The 14,614-nt window shown below is 41.0% G+C and overlaps 1 protein-coding gene across 1 annotated transcript in view; it reads left to right on the top strand.

Moving 5' to 3' along the window:
* The window catches only part of RAB3GAP2 (RAB3 GTPase activating non-catalytic protein subunit 2), a 101,927-nt gene that overhangs the window by 83,874 nt on the left and 3,439 nt on the right, over positions 1-14,614 (top strand). The window contains exons 25-31 of the mRNA XM_005690485.3: positions 1,137-1,310; positions 1,411-1,517; positions 3,960-4,026; positions 7,617-7,687; positions 10,218-10,253; positions 11,442-11,516; positions 11,843-12,061. Of these exons, the coding sequence (XP_005690542.1) occupies positions 1,137-1,310; positions 1,411-1,517; positions 3,960-4,026; positions 7,617-7,687; positions 10,218-10,253; positions 11,442-11,516; positions 11,843-12,061 (749 nt within the window). The remainder of the gene's footprint in view (positions 1-1,136; positions 1,311-1,410; positions 1,518-3,959; positions 4,027-7,616; positions 7,688-10,217; positions 10,254-11,441; positions 11,517-11,842; positions 12,062-14,614) is intronic.

The raw sequence follows: 14,614 nt of genomic DNA, 5'->3' as shown, positions 1-14,614 counted from the left end.
TGTGAATTTTCTCTTCTTCCTCCTAATATCCATGGAACTTCGTACCTCGTTTTCAATGCATCACTTTCTGCTATTCCAAAGTCATTGGATTCCTGTGCTTAAACATCTTGTAGGACCACAAGTATCTTAAAATATTGGATTTATCATGACGTACTTCCTCTCCTTATTACCAGCATCTCTGTCAGACGTTTGATACTGGAATGACTATTTCTGGGTTTAAATGCTGGTATTTATGGTTTTAATTTAGTTAACTCGTCTTCTCATTCTGTATAAGATTTGTGAAGATTTCCAAATTGTAAACTCAAACCATCCTCTGTTCTGCCACCTGGTGAAAATGTAGGAACACCATTTTAATATTACCTTGAGCAATAGGATCAGGACCTGATCCTGGAATGGGAATTATCAAATGATTTAGAAGCCAAGCTAAGAAATTAGATCACCTGGCACACTGCTCTCATTTATTTCCACTGATAATCATGATTTTGTGTTCGTGTTGTCAAAAAGGTTTACATTTGAAGCAAAATAGGAAGAAAGACTGAGAGGGAAATTTAATACAGAAGCGTGCATTTATTTTAGGTAGTAGGCAGGACTCTTGATTGTGAATGCTTTTTATGATTTATAACTTTCTGGACTATGTTGGTGACTAAAACATGGTATAGCATCATGCTAGTAATTAACTGTGGCTAAATTTTGCCCTCAAATATTCCAGAGGCAAGTTCTTGACTATTAAAAATAGTATTTTGCCCTAAGAAGCCTTGACACAAGTATCATGCTAATGAGTTTGTTTTCACTTGTGTTTAAATGAAAGCATTTTAAAGATGTATTCATGCCTTCATCTGTGCCTGGTAAAATGCAGTTTGAATTTGTGGACATTGAAGGTATTGTGTATAGACATTAATATTTAGCTAATATTTTACAAGAATGTAAAGATGCCCTTAGAGATCCAGTATCCCACTTGCCCTCACATGGTGAGTGGTACGTGGCGACACTGCTGTAAATCTCATGGCTTTGGGGTCACTTCAGGCTTAACCCAATGTGGCACTTAGGTCTTTGTGGGGACATTGAGATCCTGCACTCTATGGGCTCCTTTTGGCAAATGCAAATGGCAAATTTTCTTTCTTGTCTCCAAACTGTAGGTGGCATTGCAGACAGTGTAGCCAAGTGGATATTTAAACAGGACTTCAGCCCCGAAGTGTTAAAACTGGCTAATAAAGGAAGAGATGCAGAAAACCCAGATGAACCCAGAGAAGGTATTAACCGAGGTTTATTTGAGGTGTCAGAGGTAGAGATGGACTTGGGAGCCATTCCAGGTAAGACATAAACACGGGTAAACAGGAAATCCAGCGTGAAGAAGGCAGCCAGAGCTCTCCCTCAGGCAGGAGTAATACAGTGCTGTCTCCTAACTTTCAGACCTGCTGCACTTGGCCTACAAGCAGTTTCCTTGCAGCCTCGAGCTGGATGTGCTGCACGCACACTGCTGCTGGGAGTACGTCGTGCAGTGGAATAAAGACCCGGAGGTACGACTCTCGTCACCTCTTCCGTGGGACTGTCCCCTTTGCTTATAGCACTTGACTTCTTCCCCTTTGGAATGTCTCCATGCTAGGAGCTATACAAGGCCTTTTTCATATATAATCCTCACGGTAAACCTATGAAGTGTGGGTGTCATCATTATTCCCACTCTATAGAGAAGAGAAGACAGCCTCAGAGAAGTCAGATTCCTTGCCCAGCTTGTAAGTACAGTGCTAATCAGTGGCCAGGCCAGGATTCAAGCCTAGTAGATTTCTCTGTGTCCAACACCAGTGTGTTCTGTCCTATTCTTAATAAGTTGTGATGAGCATCTTTTATTTCCTTTGGGATTTTTACGTAAGATAGCATCAACCTATACCCAGTTCTTCACACTGTAGTCATCATGATCAAATCCAGAGTAAAGATCCTGATGCCAGCCTGACTGTCTGCTTGGGCATCACTTTCTGCCCCTTCCAGCAGCCTTCTTCCCTCCCAGACATTCTCAATCCGGAAGCAGCATGAAGAGAGGCAGTCCAGGCCTGGAGACAGGAGACCTGGACTTGAGGGCTCCGCACAGGTTGTCTGGGTTTGGGCCAGTCACTGAATCTCTTGAATCTGGTTTTTCTCCTCCCACCCTTTTTTAATGATGGTACCACTCTTCAGGATTGGCACCTGGATAAAATAAGATGTGAAATGCCTGCTGTATATTTCTCTTGGCTGTACAGTTCTCAGAGCATAGGCCTCCTTAGTTCTTTCGTAAATTAACCTCAATCAAAATTCTTTCCTTTATCATCCTTGTATCAGGTTTCACTACTGAAGAAAAATCTCACTGATTAACTAATTCACACTAAAATACTAATGATAGGAGCTTCCCAGGTGGCGCTAGTGGTAGAGAATGCGCCTGCCAAGGCAGGAGACATGAGATGCATTCGATCTCTTGGTGAGGAACATCCCCTCGAGGAGGTCATGGCACCCTACTCCAGTATTCTTGCCTGGATAATCCCATGGGCAGAGGAGCCTGGTGGGCTACAGTCGGTGAAGTCACAGAGACATGACTGAAGCAGCTCAACACATAAGCATGCATACTAATGATAATGATATTTTTCCTTGCTCTAAATAAAACAGTGTTGTCTTGAACATGTAATCACTTTCATATTAAAGGAAGACAAAATGCTTTAAACAAACTGATGTTCTTTGATCAATTAAACTTTGACCAAAAACTGCCCCTCCCATCACTCTTCAGTTGACCTCCCACAGCCTAAAGGGAGAGCAAGTTTAGTCTCCTCTTTAAATGGGACACTTTTGTCATATAAGAACCTTAGGGCTAGAACAAAGGCACAATAATTTCTAAAATCTGAGTGAATTAGTTCCAGATTCAGGCTTTTAAGTTAAAAATCTTTGTCCTACAGCGGTCATTTCTAAACCAAAGGCAGTTTGCATAATAGACTGTGTTCAGCCCCGTGGGTCCTGGCTATGTGACCTTTGGGAATGTTTCTGAGCCTTTTGTTCTCAGTTTTCTCCTTAAGTAGACGAGGACCATAACAGTAGCATCTCAAAGAGTTGTAGCAACTTAACAAAGAAAATACACACATGGTGCCTGACATTTTGATTTGTGTTGCCTTTGCCATTTATTATAATTGTTTACATTTAAAATCAGCAATCATTTTTCTTGTTTGTTTTTTTCCTGTTGAATATTTATCTCCTTGCCCCATCCAGTAATCCCTATCCCAATTTCATCATCTTACACACACAGCTTTATTAGGCTCAAAACAATAGAAATTACCTTTGGGGAACTTTTGACACACATTAGCAAAGGTGCTATGTTAAATAATGTACAGGCCACAGTTTTAAACTGCCTTGATTAAAAAGAGTTGAGTGTTCAGCATTCCCTCTTACATTTCCTATTTCCCTTCACTGCTTTAATGTTTTCTCCTGGGCACTTAGCACTGACATCCTTTATAAACATCCTCTATAATTTACTTATCGTATTTATCGTCTGGTTCTGTCACTAGACCATAACCTCAGTGAAGGCAAGGATTTGGGTCTGTTTTGTTCATTACAGTATGTCTGGTGACTTTAGCAACCTGGTGCATAGTAGTTGCTCAGTAAATAGTTGTTGAAGAATTAATTAATGATATTTACAAAGAAACTAAACCTATTATTTTTACATTTGTGTGAAATTCAACTATTTATTGGAGAGAACATTGCTGTAATGTAGAAACCACAGTAAATTTTGAATCCAGATGTCCATGAATCAGTCATTATATAGATACTGTAAATTTAAGGGAGACCATTAACATTATCTTAGGCAGGATTTCTTATATAATTATTCCATGTTCTTGTAACATTCTTGGGTTACTTTATGTAGAAATGTGTGTAAGAAGTCTCCATTTATATTTGAAGCACCTATTGAATAATACCTCTTCTTTCTCTCTTCTTTTCCTCTATGCAAGGAAGCACGTTTTTTTGTTAGGTCAATAGAACACTTGAAGCATATTCTTAATGCCCATGTTCAGAATGGTAAGTAAATAGGTGTTAAAAATGTAACTGTTTCTTTCAAAAGCCAAATCTCTCTTTTTTTTTATATATATTTTTTATTTTGTATTCGGGTATAGCCAGTTAACAAACAGTGTTGTGATAGTTTTAGGTGAACCAGGAAGGGACTCAGCCATACATATACATGTATCCCTTCTCCCCCAAACTCCCCTCCCATCCAGACTGCCACCTAACATTGAGCAGAATTCCCTGTGCTGTACAGTAGGTCCTTGTTGGTTATCCATTTTAAATATAGCAGTGTGTACATATCCATCCCAAACTCCCTAACTATCCCATCCCCTTCCTCACAGAGCCAAGTCTCTTTATTTTTTTTTAATATAAATTTATTTAAATTGGAGGTTAAATTCTTTACAGTATTGTATTGGTTTTACCATACGTCAACATGTATCCACCACAGGTATACATGTGTTCCCCATCCTGAACCCCCCTCCCTCCTCCCTCCCCGTACCATCCCTCTGGGTCGTCCCAGTGCACCAGCCCCAAGCATCCAGTATCATACCAAGTCTCTTTAAATTCACATCCTGGTAAATTTTTATTTGATAAAAACAAAATAGGTCCTACTATCTAACATGTTACTGTGTTGCTGCATACACAGTACCAGCTGTTTTAATTGCTTGAAAAATGCTGTCCAGAAAGGAGATGGGGGCTGGCAGTAATTATCACCGTCTCTCCCCACCCATCAATTTCCCATGCTGATGACTGTTCCTAGGTGTAATGAGGAGAATATTATGCATGAATTATTAATTCCCCCTCTAGTTCACAGGTAGATAAGGAAAGAAGAATGGGCTGCTCATAAGTCCTGATGAAAAAGTTAGGGTAGCCAAAGCCTAATAATACTATATCCTAGAAATTACTTTGTGCTGCTTCTTTTTCTTTTATTTATTGATAATCTAAGTTTATTTCATTTGTTTACAAAACAAATGCATCAATATTGTCTTTTCAAAAAACGTTTTATTGAGGTAGAGTTGATTTACCATACTGTTAGTTTCTGGTCTGCAGCAAAGTGATTCAGTTATACACACATACACGTGTATATATGTGTTCTTTTTCATATTCTTTTCCCTTTGGTTTGTAATAAGATATTAAATATAGTTCCCTATGCTATGCAGTAGGACCTCGTTTACCTATTTTATGTGTAGTAGTTTGTGTCTGCCAAATCCCAAACTCCAAATTTATCCCTCCCATCTTGTGCTTCTTTTAATAGACATGAGTATTCTCCATTGGCTTCTTTACCACGGGGATTGCTGTTGTCTTCTTGAAAAAAAAGTTACAAATTATTTTAGAAAAATGGTCACCAGATTGCTGGCTCCATTTAACAGAAGAGTTTCCCTGTAAGAATTAATCAAAGAACTCAGTAATGGACTAGTGAGATACTAAGATAGTAAGTTAGAAAGTTCAGTTCAGTTCAGTTCAGTCGCTCAATCGTGTCCGACTCTTTGCAACCCCATGGATTGCAGCACGCCAGGCCTCCCTGTCCATCACCAACTCCCGGAGTTCACTCAGACTCACGTCCATTGAGTCGGTGATGCCATCCAGCCACCTCATCCTCGGTCGTCCCCTTCTCCTCCTGCCCCCAATCCCTCCGAGCATCAGAGTCTCTTCCAATGAGTCAACTCTTTGCATCAGGTGGCCAAAGTACTGGAGTTTCAGCCTTAGCATCAGTCCTTCCAAAGAAATCCCAGGGCTGATCTCCTTCAGGGTGGACTGGTTGGATCTCCTTGCAGTCCAAGGAACTCTCAAGAGTCTTCTCCAACACCACAGTTGAAAAGCATCACTTCTTCGGTGCTCAGCTTTCTTCACAGTCCAACTCTCACATCCATACATGACCACTGGAAAAACCATAGCCCTACCATTAAGGCTCCACTATTGTATCAACCGCACAGTCATCTGTTTAAGCGGCTCCTGTTTTTAATTGTGACACGTCTCAAGCAAGATGCACTAAGAGCACACTGAATAAAAATATTCAACAATTATGACCAGGATAGTGAGGGTGACTTGATTCTTCCTTTCCATCATGATTCAGGTAGAAGTGGCCAAAGCTGGCGCCTCAAGAACAGCATGGTGGAATGTTAGTTAGGAAGTTAGTAAGACACTAAGTGGTGAGACTGGGTTTGGGTCCAGATAAGAGGAGATAATCACCTTTTTGTTTCTGTGATACATTATAGAGAAGCTGCTTATTTCTTTTCCTGTAACACCTTCTTGCAGGTGATATGGGGTCAAATTGCAGAAATTCTAAAATTCTTGTTTTGCTTGATAAGAACTTATATTTATTTTGTATATTCATCTCTTTACTTTAACTTTCTTCCAAGGGGGGAAAAAGGATTTAAAGTGGTTTATTTGGAAAATACGGTCTCTAGAGGATTTATCCTTACTGATAAAATTAAGTTACCATTGATCACAGGCTAGTATTCAAGTTAGAATTTTACCCAGTTTGTCATGGGAGGAATAACTTAGGAGTTTGGGATTAACATACTACCACACTACTACATATAAAATAGATAACCAACAAGGACCTACTGCATAGCACAAGGAAGGAACTATACTCAATATTTTGTAACATCTTGTAAGGGAAAAGAATCTGGAAAAGAATATATATATGTAAATATGAGTGGGGTGTGTGTTTGTATATATACACATAGGTTGTGTGTATCTGAAACACTGTTGTACACTTGAAACTAACACAGCATTTTAAATTAACTTTACTTCAATTAAAAAAGAAAAACACACTTTACCCAATTTGTACATTGAGTAAGTTTCCTGGCTTCTGCATAACCTCACTCCTAGTTACAGAAGCAGCTTTGTAGGTAATAAGGCAGTATGTGAAATGTCATGTTTATGCTGCCTAACTGACAGCTATTGCAGAAATTCTAGTATCAGTGCCACAGTTTATGGACATGTAAAGGCCAGATTTTTTGTTTGGTTGAGTTCTTTTTAAATATTTTTTTTGTATTTTGTTTTGCTTTTTAATACTTTTTTTGTATACTGCTTTATTTAGTGGCCACATATAAGAAAAATCCTTTAGGGTTGTTTCCATCGTTTGGCTGTCGACTCTCCTGTACATATTTTTGTGATTGTTTCTGCAGAGGACTTGCTGGGTCACACGGCAGGCACACGTAGCTTAGGTAGACATGGGCCAAGCAGTTTTCCAAGGGGTCTTCCCAGGTGATGATCCCACCAGCAGTGTGTGAGCTCCCCATTGTTGCCGCATCTTCATCCACACTTGGTGTTGTCATATTAAAAAATTTTAGCCTTTCTGTTGGTCGTGTAATGATACCTTTGTGTAGTTCTAATCTCTTTTTCTCTCATAACTAGTGACATCGTCTTTTCTTAGGCTTATTGGCCATTTAGATATACTTTCACAAAGCCCAGTTCTGATTTTTACAGATGATAAAGGTTTTTATTTATTTTATACATATTACATAAGAGACAAGAATTACTTATCTAAATAACACAGGTAGTTTTATAAACTTAATGAAGAAAACAGTTTGCTATATATAGTGAAAGAGAAGATATATAAGCATTCTGCTTACTGCCTTACTTCACTTGCTATCCAGGCATTGCACTGATGATGTGGAACACATTCTTAGTCAAAAGGTTTTCTGCCGCTACATACTTGATGGATAAGGTAAGGTCATTTTATATTTGAAATTTCCTATACTGACTTCTTGTTTATTTGGCTCCGTTAATAATTGATATAAGAAAGATTATTTACACTGGGCCTTATTAGACTATTTTTTTTAATGTGATAATTGCATTTTATTTATGCTCAGTTGTTCTACATTTTGGTGACTTGAAGAGCCCAGATCCTTGAAAGAGAGCAATATCCTGTAAAAGCCTCTTAACCCAGGTGATTAGGACCAGTGGTGAATTCAAGCAAGGATTTGCAATTTATTTTAAATTAAAACATATAAATGCGCAATTTCTCATTGATCATGGGATGTAGGGCCAAGATATTTTCTCTAAATAGGGTCGATTACAGTTTTACTGAGGTTTTTCTACATTAACCTCACCCATGATATATTGCCTGTGATTTCTAAATCCTGTCTCTTTAAAACAATGATGCCATGAGTATAAAATCTTAGGATTTTTTGTAATTATCCCCTACTCTTTATAGTTGTTTCTCTGTATCTAATCCAGTAGACCTTGGAGTGAGCTACTGTCCCCCATAAATCTTTTAAAAGCAGTCTACACAGTATTCATGTAAAGAACTCCCTTGTTTTCCTCATTCATATGATATTAGTTATTTAATTAAATTACAGACTTAGAATATGTACAACCAGCATAGGTAGATTTGGGAACAGATATAAAAGGTAAGCCTGTAACTCAGCCAGTGGGAGCAGAAACTGCTGGTGTGTTAGAGTGAGGCCTCTGGGCCTCAAGCTGAGTGGCAGCGTGCCTCGCAGGCCAGTGGAGAATGTAGGTTACCCTGGCAGCAGCTAAGTGGATGTTGGGAGAGCTACCACCATAATGACAGCATGTGCTTTTAAATGTACAGTGACAGACATTCCTAAACCATAAAGAGCACTACAGCTCAGACCCACTATAGGCCACAACTTCTGTAGAAAACGCTTTGACATCACTGGTAACATTTTTTTTTTTTTTTTAGTTAAATCTAACTGTTCTTCCCTGTGCGCGCATCTTCCTTGGCCATTTACCTGCTTATTTCTTGAAACTCACTCCTTTTGGCCTGTGTACTGTTGCTCTGTTTCACCTCTGACCACCGTCTTCAGAGACTGATAATGCAAAGCCTCTTCCATGTGTTAAGTTGTGCAGATGTTCAGCATTCTACCACAGTTGTCCCTTCTGACCCTTACAACTTGAGTTGGATTTAGCAGTCCTAAACCAGGAAGCAGAGAGTTTATAATCATTCATTCAATAGATATTTATTATGAGTATCTGTTATGTGCCAAGGACGGTGCCAGGTTTTGTGGTTGCAGAGAATAAAGTCACAGCCCCACCCTCAACCAACCATCGGAAAGATGGTAAACAGACAATAGGGTGCTTTTAGAACTCAGAAGAGGAATGTGAATGACAAGGGAAGGCTTCTGGGCTGATTTTGGAGGATGAGTATATGTATGAATCAGTAAAAAAGAGGGTGAGAATAAAATGTTTCCACAAAAAGCCCTGGAGGTGGGAGACAGCATCTAGGATTCGGAGAGCTGCAAGTAGCTTTGGTTGGTTGAAGGTTAAGCTAGATACAGGAGCAGGAAGTGGACCATGGAGAACCTCCTCTGTGGGCTATGGATCTGGGGTTTTCTAGTGTATGTCAGCTATTTAGCAGAGGGCCTGGCACAGTCGGTGAGGGCACAGTGAATAATAGCTACTGTTCACTTGGTACAGTTTTAAGCAGAAGAATGATATGTTCAGATTTGCATCTTAAAAGATGATTCTGGCAGCAGGGTGAAGTATTTTGCAGTTGGGGTGGGCTGAACGTGGTTGTTTTGAAGGCCGTTGAAGTAATCACAGTGAGAGGTAATGAGGTGAAGAGGCCTTTGTCCTTTCATTTTCACTGTTTCCTGTAAATTTTCTTATCACATAATATTCTTGAAGGGCAGAACTTTATCTTCCACCATGACCCCGTATAAAGTGTACAGTAGGATCTTAGGAATTACTTATGGAATAAGAACATCAGCTAATTTTTCTGAGCCAGGAATATAGCTTCTGGCTCAGAAGCTGGTTATTCCTTCTGCGCTTCTGGCTCAGAAGCTGGTTATTCCTTCTTTCTGACCTTTTAAAAGTACTGTGTATCATTATGAACAAGCAGAATTTTTAGCTGCTCCTTATTCGTAGCCTTCAGTTTGGTTCTAAATAGGTTTTAAGGCAACACAGTTTGATTATGGAAATTGGGAACCTGATCTTTGGGGTTTTTATTTAATAGTTCAAAAATAAGTATTTTTGAAAAGAATGATTTGTGAGCCCAGTGTAATATATTTTCATAATATATATATATTTTTTTAAGTTCCACCACAAAATTAATTGTTTTATGCTACAAATTAGTACAACCAACATTTAATTGATGACACTAGTACTGGATTTATTTATAGCTGGATGTATATTTTTAAAATTTGGTTACTTTTTACTTTCTATACCATAGTTTAATGCCTTTTGATTTAAATTACTAATTAAATGCAGCATTTTGTGTCCTCTTGGCTTAGGTTGGAAAAGCACCAAAAGATAGATTATGCCGAAGGGTGAGTGAATCTCCCTTAACTAGATGAATAGTTGTTAATTCTGCACTTTATATAGTACCTTATTAACTGTGGGGGTGGACTTTGCCTTTTACCAGTTTGATGATGTAGTGAGAGATAAGAAAAATGGAAAGAGAGCACTATATTAATAAGGAAACTGGTTATGACCTGTGGTCAATTTTAATTTACCTTTCCACATCATCAAATAGTATGTTTAAACTAAGTTTGCCAAGATGTCTTCAACTTTGGACTGTGGACAGGAGGTCCACAAAAAAAAAAATTGCTGTCTTTCAAATTAGGAATGTATAACTGAAGTGGATTCATATGAGTAGTGAACTTGATCTACCTTTATGTAATAGCTATTGTACAGTCTTAAATGATGTTTCAGTCCATGGATACAGGGGTTTATATGTGAGGTCAGTGATTAGTAATGCTAGCGTTGCTCAAAACTTTGAAATATTATTACAAATATCTTAAATACTAGGACACAGAGATCTAGCCTTTATAGGCCCTTAGTCCTGAAAAATCTCCATTGTTGAAGAATTTGTCTGTATGCTCTTGAGTGTGGCTTTGGGACTACTGTTAATATGTGTGTAAATTAAGGATGAATTACTTAGGGATGCCAGGGATTTGTGGCCATTGGTTTTAAGAAGACCTCATATGAGCACAGTGGCCCCTTGGACAGGCCCCTTCAGGAAAGATCCATTGCCCACAGCATCAGTCTCGTGTTTAGTTCACCAGCTAGGGCATCTTCCTTTAGTTCGGAGGGTTCAGTTCAGTCCCTGAAAGATGCTCTGAAACCAGACCAGGCTGTAGACTTGGAACTTTCCAGGTTGGCGTGTCTTGTGTGACTCTTACTGCACACACACCATGATTGTTTGGCCAGCAGATGCCTAAGCAAGCCAGACACAACCCATCTGTGGCTGACTGACGACACCGCCTCTTTCCAATACAGAAAGATACTCAGTTTTTAAAAATTGAGAGTAGAACCATGTTTTTTAAAAGCCCGATTTTAGGATCTGCTGAATCTACAGACAGAGATTAAAATGTGCGAGTGCCTTGACTTTCACTTCTTACCTGTCGGTTCAGCGGGGAAAGGCAGTTAACTAGATGCATATGTTCTGTTTATTTTTCTGATTAAAACCTACCAGTTTTCCTGCTAGAGCTAATGATGTCCCTTCTTACAAACAGGATGTGGGGATGAGCGACACAGCAATGACTTCCTTCCTTGGCTGCTGCTGGGATCTTCTTCAGACTTTAATGGAGGTAGAAGGGTGGTATTTTTATGCTGAACTGTCTCTAAGATGTCAAATATTTTTAAAGTCGCTGGACTTCAGAAAGAACTATATAAAAAGAGCTTGTTTTTCATTTATTCCCTTCGAAGTTTTGACTTAAGCCTAAAAAATAGTGATGTTTTAAAAAAAAAAATAGTGATGTTTCTTATTAGTATTAGTTTTTTTTTTTAATTATAACTTGAGGGATGGGGAAAAATACGAGTTTCTATTTTGCTGCTGGTAAGAAGCTCATTAAGATATTGGCAAACTGTTATTTCTCTGATTCTGAGCATAGCTCTCCCTTCTCAAAACACCCAGGCAGACGTCAGCCGGGATGAAATGCAGGTGCCTGTCTTGGACACGGAGGACGCCTGGCTGACTGTGGAAGGCCCAGTCTCCATCGTGGAGCTGGCTCTGGATCAGAAGCACATCCACTACCCGCTGGTGGAACACCATTCCATCCTGGGCGCCATCCTCTACGCCATCATGAGGTTCTCTCTCAAGACCGTGAAGCCACTGTCTCTTTTTGACAGTAAGGTAATTCTCAGAGCACTTGGGATCCTCTCGGAGCTGAGGGTCTAGCAGGACTGTCTTATCAGAGAGAAGTCACTCGGTCTTTTGTGTCTTGTATAGGATTATTTATTGTGGGGGTCTTGGTCCTCTATTCCTTGTCAGGCTCCCTGTTCTGATTTACCTGAAATATTGGTGTCCCGGGGTTCGGCCCTCTCAGCCGTCTCCACCCATCATTCAAAAAAGTTCCTTTTCTCCCTTTTGTGTGTCTTCAGGCCTGACCTGTCCCCAGGGTTTGGGGCATGTTTCTCCTGAATGCCTCTCTCGGCCTGTGCGGTGGGCTGCCTCCTTCCTGAAATATCTATCCCTGCCCCTACCCACCCTTGACCTACACTTGCTGTTCCCCCAAGTTCACTGGCTTGGTCAGCTGGTGAGTGATGCCACCATCTGTGATGTGGCAGAAACTAGTAGCCTGGGAAACATCTAGCTCAGTCCACTTCCTCAGGTCCCAGAGCCCCCGTGAGCTCGTCCCTGTTGGTTCTTCCTCACATCCCCTCTCGCCCACCCTTCTCTGTCACTGTGGCCCAGCCTCAGGCCTCATTGTCTCCCCTGGGCTGGTCCAGCAGCCTCCAGCTTCCTCTATGCAGTCCCTGCTGCCAGACCTTCCTTCCCAAACTCAGATTCAGTCATACTAGGTTCATGCTGGGACACAAGACACAGCCTTGCCTGGCTTCTCCACCCGGGCTTGTGTCCATAGTGGTGGTCTCACTCTGTGCAGCCGGACCACTGCTGGAGACCCCTCGGGCTCCTGGTGCTGGGAGCAGAGGACAGGAGCCCCTGCAGGAGGACTGCCCCCCGCAAGAAGGGGGAAAGCAGGGTGCTGCCCGAGCTCAGTTCCTCCTCCCAAAGGCACCGTCCGTGTGGGGAGCAGTGAGTCCAGGGGGAGAGCAGAGACCTGCCGTTACTGTTACAACTACTGTTACTAACCACGTTATTACTATTTCCTGCCATGTGGAAACATGGAGCCGAGAAGGCGGCTTCCCCGCCCCTTGACTTACCTCTCCTCCCCCTTGGCCATTCCTCACACACCATGCTCTAGCCGCTGCTCACCACTTCCACCCCTAGGAGAAGGCAGGCATTTTTCTCACCTCTTGTCTTGCTGTATTGTTCCATTTTCACAGCCAGCTGTTCCGTATGGTCAGTTCCTGTTTGTTACTCACTTATCACTTAAGTGTCACCTCCCCTTCAGTCTTTGTCTACATTTCCTGAACTGACCACCTCTTGGCCATGTCCCCATGTCTGTGTGCCATGCCAGGTACATAATAGGAACCCGATAAATGTTTGGTACATTCATAATTAAGGAGATGATAAAGAGAAGTTACGTGGCAGAGGTCTGCAGAAGGGACGGGGGGAGGTGGTGAGTAGAGAAGCCAGTGAAAATCAAGGAAATCAAGCCTCTTGGAGAAGCCAGTGGGAATCAGGAGTTGGTGACCATGTGGCCTGGGAAGAAATAATAAAGATCATGGAGGGGTTTTGAGGAATCAGCCACCTCCTGACAGACTAGTGCAGAGTGAAGGAGAGGGGATGAAAATTCAACCCAATTTCAAGTTTGGGGGACTGGACATGCCATTTAAAGGAAGCCCATTTAGAAGAGTTCTGGACATGTTGAGTTTGAGAGTAAATATAAGCAGAAATAGTGTATTTTAAGAAATTCATTTCTAACAAGTACTTTAAAATTTGATTAAAAACAACAACAACAACAAAATAAAGTGTCTAGCTCAGTACTCCCCTCAAAAAGGGACTTTTCAAAACGAGATCACATCCAGCAGCATTGAAACAGGCACGGTGGTGATGCTAGTCTCAGCCCAGATTGTGCTTGAGTGGCCTGGGCCAGCCGTGTGACTCACGTGCAAATACTGAAGCAGTGTGCTGTGGCAGGTGACACAGAATCCCTCCCGCGTTTGCATTTACTGGTTGAGTTGTTTCAGTTCTCCTAGCCTGAGAGTCATGACTCCTGGTTGTCCTGAGGGTTAAATGACATACTCAACACCAAGTGCTCAGCAGTGTCTGGAAGATAGTAAATAATAGATGCACACATACTCCCCATCCCGGAGGCCCTTCTGTAGAGCAGACCCCAATATCTAAGACCTCCAGGTAGAAACTGCAGAGTAATGACTGTGCGTGAGTGCATGGGGAAAACTCTCGAAAGGTGATGTTCAGAGGGAGCAGGTTGCCCTCAGAAGTCTGGCATGTTTCATCACCAAAGGATGAATGGCTTCTTGGCAGTCCCTCCAGATAACGTGTAATCACAGGTTAGGTGTAGAAAGTACCTTAGGTGATATCTGGCATGACCTGAAAAAATAGCAGCCTAGAATGGTGGGATTCTTTGTTCAGGATGACCTGGTGCAAGGAGTGGGCTTGGAGCCCAGATCTTGCAACTCACTGGCTAGTGCTCTTTGCTCTGTGTTGCATTTCCTTCCTGAGAACTTCTGAAACCGTATTTTCTGATATTCCTTTTTGGCTCTATTCTCTTAAACAGGTGCTTTTAAACAGTTCAACAAGTGTTTTTAAGAGGATTCA

This window comes from Capra hircus, chromosome 16, assembly GCF_001704415.2.
Source record: "Capra hircus breed San Clemente chromosome 16, ASM170441v1, whole genome shotgun sequence".
Taxonomy (NCBI): Eukaryota; Metazoa; Chordata; class Mammalia; order Artiodactyla; family Bovidae; genus Capra; species Capra hircus.
Note: the sequence above shows the minus strand (reverse complement) of the source record. Positions and strands in the feature narration are given on the sequence as shown.